This window comes from Marmota marmota, unplaced genomic scaffold (genome assembly GCF_001458135.2).
Source record: "Marmota marmota marmota unplaced genomic scaffold, marMar, whole genome shotgun sequence".
In the NCBI taxonomy this organism is placed as follows: domain Eukaryota; kingdom Metazoa; phylum Chordata; class Mammalia; order Rodentia; family Sciuridae; genus Marmota; species Marmota marmota.
In genome coordinates this window covers 12,675,642-12,694,087 of record NW_026000026.1, presented here as the reverse complement: position 1 = coordinate 12,694,087, position 18,446 = coordinate 12,675,642, and the positions used below count along the sequence as shown (strand labels likewise).

General features: G+C 39.4%; 2 protein-coding genes across 2 annotated transcripts in view; both read right to left on the bottom strand.

The window, feature by feature from the left end:
• Nucleotides 1-333, bottom strand: part of Rae1 (ribonucleic acid export 1) — an 18,249-nt gene extending 17,916 nt beyond the window's left edge. The window contains exon 1 of the mRNA XM_015479893.2: nucleotides 122-333. The gene's annotated coding sequence lies outside the window, so the exon portion shown is untranslated. The remainder of the gene's footprint in view (nucleotides 1-121) is intronic.
• Nucleotides 334-4,303: 3,970 nt separating this feature from the next.
• Nucleotides 4,304-18,446, bottom strand: part of Spo11 (SPO11 initiator of meiotic double stranded breaks) — a 29,071-nt gene continuing 14,928 nt past the window's right edge. Inside the window, 12 exon segments of the mRNA XM_048811948.1 lie at nucleotides 4,304-4,700; nucleotides 5,215-5,326; nucleotides 7,608-7,684; nucleotides 8,435-8,472; nucleotides 8,761-8,860; nucleotides 11,980-12,089; nucleotides 12,563-12,599; nucleotides 13,533-13,619; nucleotides 14,074-14,207; nucleotides 14,395-14,478; nucleotides 14,796-14,884; nucleotides 18,281-18,431. Coding sequence (XP_048667905.1) covers nucleotides 4,581-4,700; nucleotides 5,215-5,326; nucleotides 7,608-7,684; nucleotides 8,435-8,472; nucleotides 8,761-8,860; nucleotides 11,980-12,089; nucleotides 12,563-12,599; nucleotides 13,533-13,619; nucleotides 14,074-14,207; nucleotides 14,395-14,478; nucleotides 14,796-14,884; nucleotides 18,281-18,431 — 1,139 coding nt within the window. The 3' untranslated portion in view covers nucleotides 4,304-4,580.

Below are 18,446 nucleotides of genomic sequence, written 5' to 3'. Positions count from 1 at the left end.
GCCTCTGCCCAAGCTCGGCCAACAGGCCGCTCGCGCCGCGGCCTTGCAGCCAGGCGCACCCCTCAGGGGACTCTGGCCTCCGCGGGCTGCGAGGTGCTGCAACGGACGGCTCGGGGCCTACCTGAGAGTCGCCGCGGCGAGCAGCCGGGAGCGGGCAGCGGGGGGACCCGAGGAGCCTGCAGACCTGCTCTGGTGCGGAAGAGCACTGGCGAGATAGCCTGGACAGAAACACCGGGAGCCCGAGTCTCCTCCAGTTCGTGGTAGAAACAGCCCCAATTACCGCGGAAAGACAGCGCATGCGTCCCGGAGCCACTTCCGGTTTCTCCCGGAAAGCGCTGAGGAAATCGGCTCCTCCTTCCGGGGCGGTGGCTCATGCGCCAAAGCGACGTTGACGTCGAGAGGAAGTACTTACGCTAGCAGTTTGCGAATTGGCGGTAAATTGGCGGAGCGCGGCATGTTGCCAAGCAACCGCTTTTGTAAATTGGCCGACCGGGCTAGTGGAAGGTAGTTAACTCTCGGCTTGTGAATTAATTCTCGTATTTGTCGTGATTAAAAGTCTAAAAAAAGCAAAGGTCTGATTACTGCCAGTTAATGTCCAGGACCTTGCTGGGGGAGGCCCCCTGCGCGGATCCTCTCCGCCCTCGGGGGATAATCGGGCCTGGAGTCCAGGTTCTTGTTTAGGTTGCCCGTGCGATGTCACGCGAAGGCTCCTGCCACCGGTAACGCTCGGTGGAAACGTCAAGGCTTCGGGAGACAAGGTGACTGCGGGTTTAGGTGGGGGTCCTGCTGCCGGCGTGGGGTGAGCCTCGCGGACGCAGAGCGGTAAGCGGCCGACTGCTTGAGGCCAGGCTGCTGGTGTGGCGGGCGTCCAGGCGGAGGGAGCCTCGTTATCATGCCGACCGAAGCTGGCCGTCTAGGAAACTTGGCCGTGACCTCAGTTTGCTTGCTTTCTGAAAGGTCACATGACAAGTTTCAGCTTGGTGACTCCGTTTTTGACTCCGTCCGTCTGCTCTGCCGGGCCCAGTGCAGGAGTTCAGTTCCAAAGAGGGGCCACCTTGAGCTGAATTAAGAAGGAGCTGTGGGTCCTTTGGACTCGTGTCCACTGTGCCCACTCAGAGAAGCACGGGACCTTCGGCCGAGTTCACTACTGGGCCTGGGCAAGCATACCCGGGATCCGTGGGATCTTGGTGTACGCGCGGATTCCGTCGGAGAGCCCACATTTGTGCCAGAAACTGAGATTAGACTGCCGTTTTCCCAGCCACAGGGGTAGAGGTGGAACTGGACAGCTGGCGGCCTGCTCCCACATCTGACTACAGATGACAAAATGCTGGCGGCTCACTTTTCCCCTAGAAGGGAAGATCTATAAAATTTGTATCCATGGACTATATAGGCAAAAATAATTTTAAAGCAAAATAATTAAAATTAGATTTTGATTGTGGTCATCATTCACATTGGCAAACTTTTCTGCCGTTTTTACACAGGTGGATATTTATGAATGATAGTTTATACTCTGTTTTTAGATTAATAGAAACTGAGTATGTTTGTAATTTTAGAATAAATTATTTACATTTTAAATTATATAATTTTGAAATTTTAATTAAAAACTTCTAATATTTTGGCTTAAGATTTCTAAACACCTTGTTTGCAAAGTGTACACACTGAGTGTTATCTGTACCAGGAATTGGGATATTCAAAGCGGTTTCCTGTCAAGAAGTACTTAACATGTAATTCCTTGTGATTTTCCCCAATCTCTGTTTTTGTGTTACAGATTGTTCCACTCTGTTTCTTTTAAAAAAAATGACTTGAAAATATTTTAAAGGAATTTCTACCCAAAATAGTGGAAGGATGAGAGAACAATGAGCTTCTGCCAGCAGAGGGCAACCTTGGCTTGTTTGGGGGTTTTTGTGACCTTAGGACAGACACCAGGGAATGGTGAACCCAAGTCTACCTAGCAAACCAAGTGAGAGTTGCTCAGTATTTTACTACAAAAACATCCCGTTGAAGATGCTTTTAGTGTACATGTACATATGGCTTAGTTTTGAGAGCACCTGTTCTCTTCAATAGCACTAAAAAGATACCTACATCGTTTAAATTTCTCAGAAAATGGGTATTACAAACAGCTTCTTTTTTACAAGGATCTTTATGAGCCCTTGAGAAAAAAAAAAGACTGGACATCTTTTTGTTGTACTAGTTACTGCTCACTTAAAAAGTGAGTAGATTTCTTATCTGAACTGAAATATATCTGAAAATCATTTTCAAATTTTAATAATATTGTATATTTAATATACAATATAATAATATTGTATGTTTGTCACTCCCATTTTTGACAGTGTATCCTAACACAGATGTTTTGTGAGTTAAATAGATTTCTAACTTAGTAATTTCCTCCTTTATAAAATCTGTCAAAATTCAGTGACATTGTTACATGTTAAGGGATTAAGTATGGTATAAATTCAAAGAAAAACTTTGAAATTTATAATAATATGCCTAAAATTTTTAATAGTCTCTCAAGCAAGTCAAATTAAGGGCATACAAGAAATGCTCTCAAAATGAAATGTCTGATATTCAGGTGTCCAGGGAATATAAAATATTTGTTAATGTGTCCTCAGGGGGACCTTAGTTTGGCATACAACAATAAGAATCTCAGTCCTTCACCTAGAGGGTGCATGCCAGGACAAATGTGAAGCACTTTACATGTACCAGGGTAGTGGTACCCAGACTCTCATGTTTAAGTCTAGACTCTATTAATCTTTTTTTTTGTTTTTTCAGGGAGCGGTATTGGGGATTGAACTCAGGGCACTCTACCACTGAGCCACATCCCCAGCCTTATTTCGTGTTTTATTTGGAGACAGGTTCTCTTAGATGCTCAGCACCTCGCTTTTTGCTGAGGCTGGCTTTGAACTTGCGATCCTCCTGCTTCAGCCTCCCGAGCTGCAGGGATTACAAGGCATGTGCCACCATGCCCAGCTTCTATTACTTATTAATTATATGACCCTAGGAAAGTTACTTAAACTCCGTTCCTTTATTTTCTCATCTGTAAATGGGGATGACAATAAAAAGTACCTGCTCCTAGGGGTGTAAGTATGAAATGAGTTATTGTTTGCAAAGCACATAGAAAAATACCTGGCACATACCAAGTGCCAGCAAAATATTTTTAAATTGTTATTACTTGCTTAACCCTTACTCCAGCTTTTCAGGCAGGCCATCCCATAGCCCGTGCAGTCACACAGGACCCCTGGCTAAGAAGGGTCCTGTGTTTGGTTTAATTCCCTATGCTACTTTTCTTGAGATTCTTAACTTTAGAACAAGGGTTCCCACTTACAATTTGCCTTTGGCCTGCGTATTCTGTACCTGGTGCTGCTCTTGAGGTGGATGGTATTGTTGTCCCCTAGTATGACTGTAGCTTTGGACAAGTAACATCTTTCGTGCTGTCACCTATAAACCCTGGTGTAATTGCTGAGTAATCACAGGGTTCTTTGGAGAATGAAATGAGATGTGTGAGCAGTGACTGGCACATCTAAGACTTCAGAAATGCTATCTGTTATTACCATTTATCTTTATAAACCAACCCAACATTTATGTACTGATATAAATACATATTCTTGCTTGAATTCACTAGCAATGTTTGGTGCAGCTAATGATCTACTGAAAGTACAGAATAAAATCACAAAACTCATGTATATCAAAATTAAGGTAAATTTATAAAGGGAAAAGATCACATTATTACTGTTGGAGAAGCACGTATTAAAATTTGAAGCTTCTGTGAATCTTAAAACTGAAGAAGTTCTTTGTTCTATAGATCTAGACTAAAGAATAATGGACTTGAATTGGAGCAATAATGAACAACCCCTGGGGAAAAATTTTCTAATAATACAGTCGATAAAAAAGTAGGTCCCAAACAAAGTAAAGCAAAGCATGGAGGACTACATCAATCCAAGTATTATTTCATGGTAAATATTACTAGTTTTACAAGTAAATTAATTCTTGAGGACAAAAGAGTAAATTAATTTACAAGTAAAATAATTCTTGAAGGCAAAAGAGAATGTAGAAAGAAACTACCAGATGCTATAATTTCTTTGCAACGTTTCATATTGACTGTTGTTATTTTTGTTACTAATAAAATCTCATGTCTTACATTAGTTATATTTAGAAGACAAATATTTCAGACTTTTATTCAAATAAAACATTTTTTCCAAATAAAATTTAAAAGTCAAAATCATATTCTTTTACAATTTAGAAGATAGGATAAAAATCAGTCTACATAAAATCTTTTATTTTTAAAATTTTTATTAGTTATTGATGGACTTTTATTTGTTTATATGTGGTGCTGAGAATTGAACCCAGTGCCTCACACATGTAGGCAAGCACTCTACCACCAAGCCACAACCACAGCCCTACATAAAATCTTTTAGAGAAAATTAGAATATAGCACTTATTTTGACAAAACATATAATTAATGGAAATTATTTGCCTTTACCTTTACGGAACTACAAATACATATTCTTCCCACAACAGTGTTTGCCAGTTAAACTAATGAAGGGCCTCTGGAAAACAGATTCTTCCATCCTCCACGTGTGCTTTTATATCCATCCTCCAAATTTTAACTTGTTGGGTAAGTACACTCTGGAAAGGTAATCTGACGACAGGGAAGTTAAAGCTTGGATTTCTGCCTTCATTTTAGATTCTGCCATTATTTCCATCTGCCAATAAGAGGTAAAATATCACAAAATCAGAGTTCTTTGCTGCAGTTCTGTTAATTCAACAAACTAATCAGCCTTGACTTTTTTTTTTTATTATTCACAATCACAACAATAGTTTTCAGGATCAGCCAGGATATCCTGAGCTGCTACAGGAGAAACCATCAGAGGAGAGAATACCTGGTACAGATGCTGCAGTAATCAGGCATGGTCTGGGACCATTCATGATTTCTTTTTTCATTTTTTTTAATCTCATAAACTTTGATAGGGCCATCAACAAAGGATAAATAACCATGATAAGGGTAAAAATAGACCAGCTGCATCTGGCTGACCTCATCTATTAGCCTTCACATGATTCCATTTCAACAACTATTTACTGCTAAACCACAATAACATTAGTTGTTGGTTATATAAAGTTACAAGTATGTTTTCAAAATATTATGTGAACAGCCACCATTAAAGCAAAAGGCAGTTAAACTTTATACAACACTTGAATTCAAAAAGAAACACCATATACTTCTCTTCTCCAAAATGGTTGGCAAGTAATATAAGGTCTCTTGAGGATGCTGTCAAGTTTCCCTTGATCCCGTTTTGTCAGTGGGATCAAACTATCTCTAGGTACATTCAGCCTGGTAAAAAATAAATGCAAAAAAATCAGTAAAAAAAAGCCTGTTCCCATCACACATATGTTTTGCTTGTATTTACTGTACTATTTCAAAAAACTCAGAAATGACAGATAAGAAAATCAATACAACCCTGTCGAATCCTAGATCAGCAAGTTTTCAAGCAGGTAGTGGAAGTCTGTTTCTACAGTAAATAAATCCTAAGCATTTTACTTTCTTCTCATCACAGGATGATGACAGGAAGACACACTTTTGTTATTAAGCACATGCCCCCAGCACTGGCACTGTGTATGTGATACTAGGGCAGTTGAACAAGGTGTGGTTAAGCATCCCAGAGCATTGAATTCAGAGCCGAGAGTTCCACTGGGGGTGGCTAGAAGCTGCATTTCACTGAGGGACATTAGGTTCCAACAGGTGCTTACTTGTTTGTGATTCATTGAGGACATTGTTTGTGTAGTGCTTCCCATTCATGTGTGTGCGCACACACACTCACCTATCTAGTTTTAACTTTGAAAAAAGAAGAATGTAATTTTATCTTGGTATGTGTTTAAAAATAGAACATGAGAGGTCTGAGATTTAGGGTGTAATCTACTTTTTGAAGTCACAAATTCTAGATTTCTCAAGGGATCTCTGGTTTCAGTCTTTTTCTATATCCCCATAATTATGACCATTTGCCAGTGGCAGGTTCTGGGTAGGGGTGACAATTTGAGAGAGGCCTAGAGCATTTCCCTTACAGTGTGTTTGCATAGCTCCTTTGTATATGTATTTGGGGTGGTTCTGAGGACACTTGTGGAATTTATAAGATGCAGCTAGAGTTTCCCTAGGCCCTCTAACTTAAAAATGAGCAGATCATGTGTCCTGAATTAGTGTTAGAAATGGCCTTCATACAAATAGATCACCTCCAAGGCATTGTGGTCATGACACATAACATCAAATTGAACAAAACTTTAATTCACTGGATGTAAATGTTAAAAAAAAGAGAAAGGTTTCCTGTCATTCTCTCATTTTGTAATAAGTGTCTACCCCAAAACTGTTCATACTCCCAATTTAGGAAACAAGCACCTGTAATCAAGGGGTGCACTGCTTAAAGAAATCCAATAAGCATGTTAAATTAATTTTCACTGGCAAATTAAAACAATAAGAAACATTTCAAAATTTATCCCATTAGCAGAAAGGAAAAAAGTGTTACTATCTTATGCTGGAGAGATATACTGGCTCTTGTTCTGCAGAGAGAATAAAACAACCCATCCAGCCGGGTGCAGTGACACACACCTGTAATTCCAACAGCTTGGGAGGCTGAGGCAGGAGAGTCCAGAGTTCAAAGCCAGCCTTAGTAACTTAGCAAGACCCTGTCTCTAAATAAAAAATAAAAAGGGCTGGGGATGTTGCTCAGTGATTAAGAGCCCTTGGGTTCAATCTCTAGTACAAAAAAAAAAAAAAAAGAAGTCTTAAAATGTGTAAAATCTTTTAGCCACCAATTCTTCTGGGAATTCTGCCTCAGGGTTTCTTTAAAGATGCTGGTAAAGGTTTAGTTTAAGGAACCCATCAACACACTATCAGAGATTTGGAAACCACTTAAGTGTCTAGCTATGAGGGACTGGCCACACAAACATCAGAATATCCAGAATTGGAACTTGTAGTAGGACACATTAAAATGAGGTCATAAAGAGAAATGTATTGGTAGGGAAAAGTGATCACATTGTGCTGTATGAAAAACACAAAATAACAGTACAGTATGATCACATCTTTGTGAAAAAGTATGGTTGTGCACAGAAAATCTACAAAAGCACAGCTGTTTAACTGTAGGTGATTTTTTATCTTGTTATTTATTAATTTTTTTCTATAATGAACAATATATATTAAATGTGCCCCACTTGAGGTTCCCAAACTTTAAATCATCCCCAAATGAGATTTTTTATGAAGTTAAAAATTTAAATGTATGATAAAAAAATTGATTCATATGGCAAATGATGTTGTCAATGATTACCATTTAATTAGAATCCATGTATTATACTCTAAGTACAAAAAAATATAAAATGTTTTAACCATAAAATAAAAATTTGTAGCTAGCTGCAAGTGTTATAATTAACTAAACTTATTCATTAAGTATTTTAGTACTAGAGTAGAAACACTGATGAATTAAATTCATAATTGGTAATCTTGAATCATAGTGAACAATATAAATTAAAAACAACATTAAGAGCTTTTCCTTACAGTGACTTTCAGGCTATTGTTATTGATCACAATAAATCACTTTAAATGTCCTATTTCTGCTATACTGAATAACCTTTTAATATCAGAAGGGAGTAAACCAAGCCATCTCATAGCTGGAACTGTGAGGTTGTGGGCTTCAAAAGACATGGACTGAAACAAAGAGCAAAAATATGTTAGATGAGGCTAGCTTGCAGAAAACTAGCATACTGGTTTTCATAGACAAATCATTTTCTAAGGAAAAGCACCGAAATGCTCTGTATTATTTCTGTATTATTTTTTTATGGAGCAAACTACAAATTAACCTCTCTGATCTGCATTTATTACTGTGATTCCGTCTCTCCACCTGCTCTGCCGTCCTTTTTATCTGTAGTAAATTTAACCAGGCATCAGAATCACATGGAGGTGCAGGTTCAGTAGGTTTGGATGGGGACTGAGAGTTGCAAATTTCCAGGTGATGTGGATGCTGATAGCTAGAGACACATTTGGAGAAGCCCTGATGTATGGTTGTTGCAGACTAGTGGTGAAATTTGGTGGTGTTTTCCTTCCTCCTTATAGTGGAAGAAAAGGGATCCCAAAGTCAAAATTCAAGATGTAAGATTAGAGTATGTTTGGTGATCAGACACTATTGTTACCCTGGGACCTTGCAGGTACTTTAGTAGGCTGGAAGGTGCAGGATGATAATGGTTTTTGCCCACAGCTCATCTATTCCCTGTGTGTACTGGTCATGCTGGAGGCTGGACTCCCAGCCACTGAACAGCAGAAGATCCTGGAATGGGACGCTAGTTCCTGAGTCCATTCTGGAAGTCTTTTGCATACTAGGGGTGATAAGTAAGCACATCATCCCAATGAATGTAAAATGTCTAAATAGTGGAGAAAGGAAAACTACTTTTCTATACTCACCCTAGACCCATACTTATAGATGCACATTATTTCTATGCCTGTTAAAAAAAAAGTTAACTTTAAAATTAGTCTTATATAATACAGGTTAAATAATTTGCACTCAGATTTTATCTAACATCTGCAATTTTTAGTTTTGTGGACACTACCAATAATAAACTTGTGGTTCTCCATCTCATATGTCATATAAATTGCCTTAAATGATTACATTCTTTCACTTTAACCATATTTTTAAAATATTTTGATGAAAGTATTCTAAAAGCAGGAAAACACAACTACAAATATGACTAATTATGATTGTTGTTCCAAATAGTCCAAGGATAACTTACCATGTGGATCAGCATCTACTAGCGTGAAAACAGGAATGTGAAAGGAGTCCCACAGCTTCTTGACTAAAAGCCTTGTGTTCAGATCAGGTACACCCTTTCCCTAAAAGCAAGATAGGTATTAGGTATTTTAATTCCAGTAAGATGAATGGGTACAACTACACCCTTATTTGGTTAGTAATTTAAAAAGGAGATCTCCCACCTTGAAATTCAGATGGGAGAAGACTGGTGTTCACAGTGAACAAATGTCCAATATGTGCAGGGTGAAGGAGCCCATGTACATTCATATCTTTGCCTCAATTATACCAGCCCTAGGAAATATTTTAGCAGAAACAAAAGTAATACAAACCCTACACACTTAAAGATGCCCACTGTGGTAATACTTAAAATGGCAAAAACGAAAAAAAAAAAAAAAACTATCCCACAAATCTATCAGCAGGGACATGGACAGGGCAGCACCAGGAAACCAGCTCCGGAGTCAGTCAATCTGGTGGCTCTGCTCTTCCCAGTGGCACAAAGGTGAATGAGTATGGAAACCTCCCTGTAGTTTAGGACTCTGTAATCTCTTAAAAGGTTATTATATAAATGAAATTATTTTACAATATAAAATCTTTAGAAGAGTGCCTGGTTTAATTTTGGGGTTTAATAAACCCTGCATGCTGGAATAATATGAAGTCATTTAAACAATAATGTAGAAAAGTAATTTAAAGAGCATTACAATAATGGAGGAGAAAAGCAGAAATCCAAATGAAATGGGGCAGAGGAGGAAGCAGGGCCTACCTTCCCATGACAAATGGACTTGCAGCAGAGAGCTGAGTTTGAATTTGCTCCCTACCCGTCAATATTAATGCTCTAGCTCTATCTGTAAGGTCACAGTAAACATGCCTGCCCAGGAGTTCTGGCATTATCGCCACACAGAGCTAGTTGATTCCAGCCCTAGTTCTGAGCAGCCACAGGCCTGTTACTCCCTGCACTGTAACTCCTGTTATTAAAGCAGAGGTAATGACTACAGATCTCGCAGAGTTGTTCAAAGTCTTTACAAGTTGATATGTGACAATGGCAATGCATGAGAACTCTTATTAGGTGAAGTGTTCCTGGTGGGTCACACCACTTAGTGAAGGGTAGTGCATTTTTCATTTTTTTCCTTGGGGAAAAGATAGCACATGGACGTAGTAGAGGAGTCCAATAGTATCTGGTCTAAGTGGTTCTTCCTAGCCTGACCCTCTATCCCAGCTCTACCGGCCAGCTTCTTGTGGGCATAATGGCAGTCATCAGTAGACACCAGTGGCACCAGGGTGGGGCCGCATGCATGTGTATTTCAGCAGGACTGGTGGGCTGCATGCAGAGAGCAAAAACGGTGGATTCTGGGTGAGGCTCCCCTCCCTGCACCTGTGTTCTTTATAAGCACTCTTATGCCTCTCCTCAACCCAATGGGACAAGAGCCTTGCTTGATGTGCATCTCCAAACACCAGGGCTGAGCAGAGCCACTGCAGCTTTCTCTGTCTGGAGTGGCTTGTCTACAGCTAGACAAACATGGCCTCTCAGCATTGAGAACTGAAAGAAGAGGACTAAGCCAAAGAATGAGGTGTAGGACAACCCACGAGAGACTGTCCATCTCAGGCTCCATAACATGGCCTATTGCTTATGAGCTCTCAGTCTGTACTTTCCATCTTCACTCTTGTCCCTTAACTTCAAACTAGGCAGATGCCACCAAGAGTTTCAACTGTCACCCCAAGTTTTTATTTCTAAAATCACATCAAGATCTCTCATGAAGAGCAGCTGGGTGTTCCTGCCTCTTGTCTTGTAGCTATCCTTGTGATTTTGACTGGCTCATCACATCCAGTGGTCACCAAGTCCCTTGAAATGTCCTCTGATCCAGTCGTTTCCCGGTTGTCCTGCCCCTTTCATCCTCACATGAGATAACTCAGCCTCCTGATAGCTCCCTGACTCCTGTCATCTCTATCTAACAGATGCGTTATCACACTAATCCTGTCACTTCCCTCCTGGCCAGTTCAAAAACTTTTTGAGGCCTGTTATTTCTGCACTAAATCAGGATGCCTCCTTGGGCCTGTCCAGGCCTTCAGGACTCTGCCCAGCTGCCCAAAGTCCTGCTTTCCTCTCCAGGGCAGCTCTCCTCACTGCTCCCACAAACATACCTCACAAACACCATACTTACTGTTAATCCAATAAGCCAGAAGAATTTTAAGTAGAAGAGCTTTCTTTTCTTCTTCAAAGAACTAGGATTTTACACAGATCTATAAAAGCAGAAGCTGGGAAAAGAGCTTATAAAGGAGCAGAACATGATCCTGTCTCTTCCCCTGCAGTCACTCCACCTGTGCAAAGCCCAGCTTCACTTCTACCTCCTCCCTTCCTACTGCAGCAGTTTTCATCAAATCACTCCAGTTTTATGGATTCTGCTCACATTACCTATAGCAGGATGCTTACTACCTGTCTCCCCTGCCTTCAGTGCAATGGTTCTAGGAAGTGGGACCTTTGGGAACTGACTAGGTCATGAGAATGGAGCTCCCATGGGCTGAATGTGAATAATGCCCTTGTGAAACGGAGCCTAGAAGGGTCCTCTTGACTTGTTGAGAAGATGACTGACCAGTGAATCAGAAAGAAGGCCCTCGCCAAACTCCAGATCTGGCTCCCCAGCCTCCAGAACCGTGAGAAACAAAGGTTTGTTGTTTAAGCCGCTTGGTCTGTGGTATTCTGTTAGGGCAGCATGGACTAGCAAACACCTTTTGCTAAACAATGCCATAGTTCCCAGCATATTATCTCACCCATGGGAATCATAAAATATGCTTCTGTGTTCTTAGCACAGAGATGTTTAAAAATAGCAAGCTCTTTTTGACTAAATTCATGAAATTAATGGTATACAAATGTGTGTGAGGAAAAAAAGAACAGCCCAGTTCATTCATCCCTTCTCCAGGCCCCAGTACTGACATGAGACAGACAGACAGCCACTGTGAGACTGGTGCAAGGGTGGCTGAGGGTCCAGCAGGCTCACCCTGGTGTTGCAAGATCATGGGTATGAACAGGTCAGGAGCATCACTTCCAGGTTAGGTTCAGGTTTAAATACACACTGTAGACATTCCTGTTCTATGACCCCAAACAATGCATTGTACTGAAAATAGAATGTGGCCCAAATTGCACAGATAATGTTAGGAATCCCTCACCAGTCACCACAGTCCTGGAGTGAAGTAAAGGTAGGTACTATACCGTGACCATGATGCATGGAGACATTTTGTTGCAAAAGTCATCATCTAGGAGCCGCTGAAATGTTGCATCTTTTTCTACAATTAACAGAAATTTTGCATCTGTAATTAAATCTGTGAAATTAAGGCTGATAAATTGAAGATGACAGTATTTCAATTTAATCAACTATCTTATGGTACCATATGGATCAATTAAAACACAGCTGTAGAGGCCTGTAAAACCAATGTGATACTGCAATATGTACATGTGAAAAAATAAGAATTCATACCCCATTTGAATCAAATGTATGATATGTCAAGATCATTGTAATGTTTTGAGCAACTAATAAAAAAATTTTAAAAAACAGTTGTAGAAAGAATATTTTGATTTTTACCTTTAAATATATAAACCTATCTTCCCATGTATTTAGATATGTCTCTCTCACATAATGGTGAGCTTCTAAAACAGTACTAAATCAGGGACTGTGTGTGTTCATCTTGATGGCTACAGGGTCTAACTTTGTTGTTAAATATTATGAAGGCTTGGTTTATCAAAGGAATGAATGAACATTCCAGAAGTTTAAGTAGCTTTCCCACTTAAAGGATACTCCGAATTCCTTGAATATTAGATGGCACAGCAACAGCCTAAGTAAAAATAAAAGACAAGTTTTATTTTAAATGGAAAATAAAGAAAAATGACACAATTTATTACAAAAATCCTATATTTTCATTTTCTTTGACTACCAGTCACAAGAGTCTTATTGCTCAGTGAGGAAACAGTAAGAAACAGATAAATCCCTCAATAAGAAAACAGACACATAAGCTACAATACTTCACAGCAGGGAGAACTTCTGGGAAGCATTGTAGATATGTGACTTCAAGCGGAGACTGAGGAAATTAAATGTCCTGATGTGGGTCTCATGGCCATCATCTTTCCACTGTCCTAATTGGTCACCCATCCAAACTGCTGTGCTGGTTCGGTACTGCATGTTTTCTATGTACCAGAGCCCAGCAAAAGGTTTAGTGTTAAACTTATTAGTTTCAGAACCAGTAATTTTTTATGGAAATTATGTAAATAACTTTACTAAAATGGGTAAGCCACACTCTACCTGCAATGTCATATTATGTTTCTCTCTCTCTCTCTCTCTCTCTCTCTCTCTCTCTCTCTCTGGTATTGGGGATTGGACCCAGAGGTGCTTAACCACTGAGCTGCATCCCAGACCTTTTTAAATTTTATTTTGAGGCAGGTCATGCTAAATTGCTTAGGGCCTTGCTAAATTACTGAGGCTGACTTTGAACTTGTGATCCTCCTGCCTCAGCCTCCGGAGCCACTAGGATGTCCAGCTTAACAGTACATTTTTAAGGAGAATATATACATATGTTTATTTCAATATGACAATTGGCATATAATTATGTGTTACACAACTCCATAAAGCATGTACCTAACTCATCCTTCCATCCTTTTTTATTTAAAAATCTTAAGCTCCAAATTATTCAACAGAGCTAGAAATAAGATACATCTCAAAATTGAGTGACCTGAAAGGTAGTTAAAGCATGTGAAGCCTTAAGGATGCTTACTGTTGCGCCACAGGAACAATGCACTTTGGTGCCATCTTCTTCAATGTATCTTAAATTGCCTGCAATTAGCCCTTTGGATGTTGATAACTGAAAGATAATAGATGTATTTGAAAACTTTTCCACTATGATATTTCATGCTGCTAAGCATTCTTCATGTTACTTTCTAAATTATTTGTATTTTACCTCAGATGAAATTTAGATATGGAGAAAATGTGTAAAGGTATTTAGGAATTAAAATTTTTTTATAATTTACCTGTTTTAATCCATTCATCTAAAAGGATGATTAAATTTATGAGAAAAATATAATATCAAATGATATCAAAATAAGGCAAATATTACTTTTATTGTAATTTTTATACAAATATCTTATTTTAAAATGGAAGGTTTTGTTTGCAAAACTGTAAAACAGCGTCATTCTTTTAACTTGTAAAATATTGTTTTTCTTTAAGTATCATGTTTATGTTATATAATGGGTTTACTATTTCAAATAGATATGTAAAACAGAAAAAAGATGAAAAGTTTTGTGCCAAGTACCACTTACTATGTGCAGACTCCTCCTTGGCACTCTGAGCATACAGGAAATGTCATTGATAATGTCGTCCACGACAGTCTGAGTACCAAAGAGCTGGCTGTCAGTATAATAGATGTCTCTATGAAAGTTTAAAACACACATTTCTAATTAACCATGTACTTTTGGAATATGACAAATATTGGAGTGCTATCTGTGAAAACTTTAACGGAATGAAACACAACATATAAAGAAAGTAATTTCTTCCCCAGAAGGTAGTCTTATATGACTCCTCAAAAGAGATAATAAAGTTGATCCAACTAAATCTCATGTTGCATTTAAAAAATACTTTACCAGAACAATATACTTACCTTTTAGTTGCATAAGTGTTGCTCTGTACTAATTTATAAATCATGGACAATATTTTAAGGATTAGAGCTGGAAGATAAAATGCAATAAACAATTTGCTTGCCATTTATCTTACTGATTCTAAAGACACTGCTATCAAGAATCTTAATTGTCCACAATTACCATTCCTAACATTTAAAAAATTATCTTTCTGAAATAAAGAATTAAGTATAAAATAGTTGCCTGAAAAATTAGATAAAATTAATTGCTCTGAGGACGCAAAACAGAGAGAATATATTTATCTTGAATCATAAACCAAGTAAATTCCCTTAACTAGCAACAACAAAAATCTAGAAAATAACCAAATTTATTTATTCATCACTCAAAGCTAAGAAAAATCAATTTACCAAATTTTTTAACGGATTTTAGAGAATTGCTTTTGATTTTTCTTGTGGTACAGTGAGCCACCATCTGAAGACCAACAGAATCTTCAAACCTGTAATTTTGTTTAAAGCAAAGGAATAAAATGAAAATTACTTAACTTCTTAACACCAAGCAATACACATTTTTAACTTTATTTTATTCATTTTCTATTATTTTTAATGTGGTGCTGAGAATTGAACCCAGTGCCTCATGTGTGCTAGGCAAGCCCTCTACCACTGAGCCACAATCCCCGCCCCCAACAATACACATTTAATGTTCTCTTCTGAGAACATCATTTAAACCCCACATTTCTTCTTGACACAAGCACTAAAATTTTATAGACCTGGTTTGTGAGCTTAGATCAGTCCAGGTGGTAATTAGGTAATTAGCTTTGTGACATACAGCAATAAGATAAAGTGTTTTAAATAAATACCTTTTACTGTGGAGTGTGTGTGTACACTTCTTTCTTGGGAAGACATTAAGTATACGTAAAATGTTTTCAAGTATTTCACAATTTTACTAGAATTTTACTCATTTTAATAATTTATTCATTGAATAATTTGACTCAATAAGTTTTGAAATATTTTATTTCTAATTTGCCCACAAAGCGACATTACATAAAATAACATCTGTCTTAGATTGTTAAATGGAACCACCAAGCCTCTCCCAAAGGTGGCAGAAGGCACCAAGCAAAGACACCAGATGTCATCTTCTTTGAAGCCAGATAAGATCCATCTTTCCAAATATTATGTAAACTATGATTCAAAATAATACAGTCTAGGGCTGGGGATGTGGCTCAGGCGGTAGCATGCTCGCCTGGCATGCATGCAGCCTGGGTTCGATCCTCAGCACCACATACAAATAAAGATGTTGTGTCCACTTAAAAAATAAATAAATAAATATTAAAATTCTCTCTCTCTAAAAAAAGAATACAGTCTACATCAATTATAATGGCCATAGTAACTAAGCAGTTTCAAATTTCCCTTTGTTCTGTTTCTGTAACTCAGATGTGAGAACCGTTCTTGTACTGCTTTTCCTTATTCAATAGAGAAGATTTTACAGGCTGTGAAAAAGAAAAACACTCTATCACTTGGTGCTAACTCAGACGGAGCCCTTGGACTCAGCAGTAGATCACCAGGAGGCAGCCTGGTCAATGGGCTCCACGTTCAGGACACTTGACTTCAGCCTGAGCTCAGGACTGGTGGCTGCTCTGAGTAAGGGTTTGCTTTTGCAGTGCGGATGAGAACCATACCCACAGTATCCCCTCCCCACTTGCTGGGAAGCTTAGATCCAAGCCTGATGCCTATTTCCAGCAAGGTCCCAGCATTTGAAATTCTAACCTCTTTTGGTGCCTTTTTTTCCCCTAACCTTATTTTTCTTTGCCTTATCTTTTTAAAAAAATACTTATTCTTAAGTCTTAGGTGGACACACTATCTTTTACATTTATGTGGTGCTGAGGATCGAACCCAGTTTCTCATGCATGCTAGGTGAGCACTCTACCACTGAGCCACAACCCCAGCCCCTCTTTTCCTTATCTTTCACACCTACTTATAGCTTTTGCAACCTACCTGTATGATATGTATTCCCATTTTTTTGGCTGGGTAAAGGCAATAAAAGAATGAAAAATAACTAGAATTCTAAATCAAATACATTGAAAGAATGACACCGATACATTTAAAAATAAAACTGCAAAATGCCCACTTTATATTTTCCCAGCTGGATCTGTTGTCTATTGTGAAGGCAGGCGCTTCATTTCTTGCCAAGCTTGTGATTATGTCTTGCATAATGTTTTCTATAGATGCGAGAACCTCAGCACTGAAACAGTAAACACAGTGATTCAATTTTAATTGTAAAGTATGCTTTTCAATGTGTAACGTGTGCTCTATTAGTACTAAAGTAACTTTTTGTTTCATTGATTGTCTTTTTTTGGGGGGGGGTATAAGGGATTGAACTCAGGATCACTTGACCACTGAGCCACATCCCCAGCCCTATTTTCTATTTTATTTAGAGACAGGGTCTCATTGAGTTGCTTAGTGCTGCGATTTTGCTGTGGCTGGCTTTGAGCCCATGATCCTCCTGCCTCAGCCTCCAGATCATTGGTTGTTTTTTAAGACTTGGAAATCCATGTCGGTAATGATCTCTTCTGCTAAATCTCCTATCAATACTGCATTAAAACAATAGAATTTACAATAGTTACTATTTCATTTGCTTGTAATTTCATTTCTCAAATTACCAACTGAAGTAATCTCTTCCTTTTTCATTAATGATATAACTTACAAGTATATTTTTATCTACTTATATTCGCCTACTTTAATCTGCATTTAAATATAAGCTGAATTTAAATATAAACTTGATGGCCTCAAATACATTAATTTAAAATGATATAATATTGGTTCAGAATTTCTTTCCCAAAAATGTAATGCAAAAATATTTCAAAAGAAACATTTATTGTAGCACACTCCCTAATTGATCTCATTCCTTAAAATCAGCCCTTTTGAATTTGCTTGAAAAAAGAAAAAAGTTTAATTACTACCATGAGAAGAATAAATCATGAGTTCTGCACTAAATGGTTGATTTGGCAACTACTATATGCCACTGTACAGCGAAATGTGAAGAAGACACAGCCTCATATCTTGTCAGCTGGCTTTTAATTTCACAAGCCATCAGCTTCAAAAATTGTTCTATTAGAAATAACATTAGCATATTGTCTAGAAAGGGGAATCAAATTAATGCTAGAAAATGGGCAAAATGTTGAAGAACTTTAATTTTCCACAGAAACTTTGGAGTTTTTATTGAAAATAAATAGAATAAAATTCAGAACAGAAAGTAAAATTTAGAACATTTAATACTGATTTTGAGAGGTCAAAATGACCCCAAATATCTCATTTATTTTTCAAGCCTGAAAGGCAAAGAAGTCATAGGACGATACTGTGAGCCCCTTTGTTGGGATGGACCTACGCCCGCAGTGCACGACCCTCCCGAGTCCCCCCTCAGTGTAAGTCCTTTGGTAAAACTAGTTTGCTTGTGGGGTTTTTGGTAGTTGGTTTGGGCTTAAAAGCAACTGTTTAAGATGAAGAAATGGTTGAAGAAAGCTAAGAAGGAGCGGGTTCCAAGGAGGCCGGTCCAGTGAACCTGCCCTCTGTTAAGGCCACTGGGGTGCAGTCCCCGGGGGGTTTCTGGACACTGGGGTTGAACCCGGGGCGCTCTACCCCGAGCTACACCGTAGCCCCTTGTATTTTATTTGCGACAGGGTCTTGCTACGTTGCTGGGGCTGGCCTCGCCCTGGCGGTCCTCCCGCCTCAGCCTCAGTCGCGGTGCTGTCAGGTGCGCGCCGCCGGCGCCCAGCTCTGTGGCTGACTTTCAATGAATCTCGTTTAAATCTGCACGCGGTCAGCGCTGCCCAGCCGGGACACAGTGCTGCCCAGCCGGGACACGCCGCCGCCGGCCTCACTGACCCGGCCTCGCTGACCGGGCCGTTAGCTCGCCCGGTGCCACCTCGTGCCTCGCCTTCCCATTCAGGGTGCGGGCGGCCCGAGCCAGCGCCGGCCGGGTGCCCAGAGCCCGGCGAGCAGCGCTGCACCGGCCGTCGGGCTCGTGGAGCTCCGGGCGAGGAGGCCGGGCTGCCGGGGCCGGGT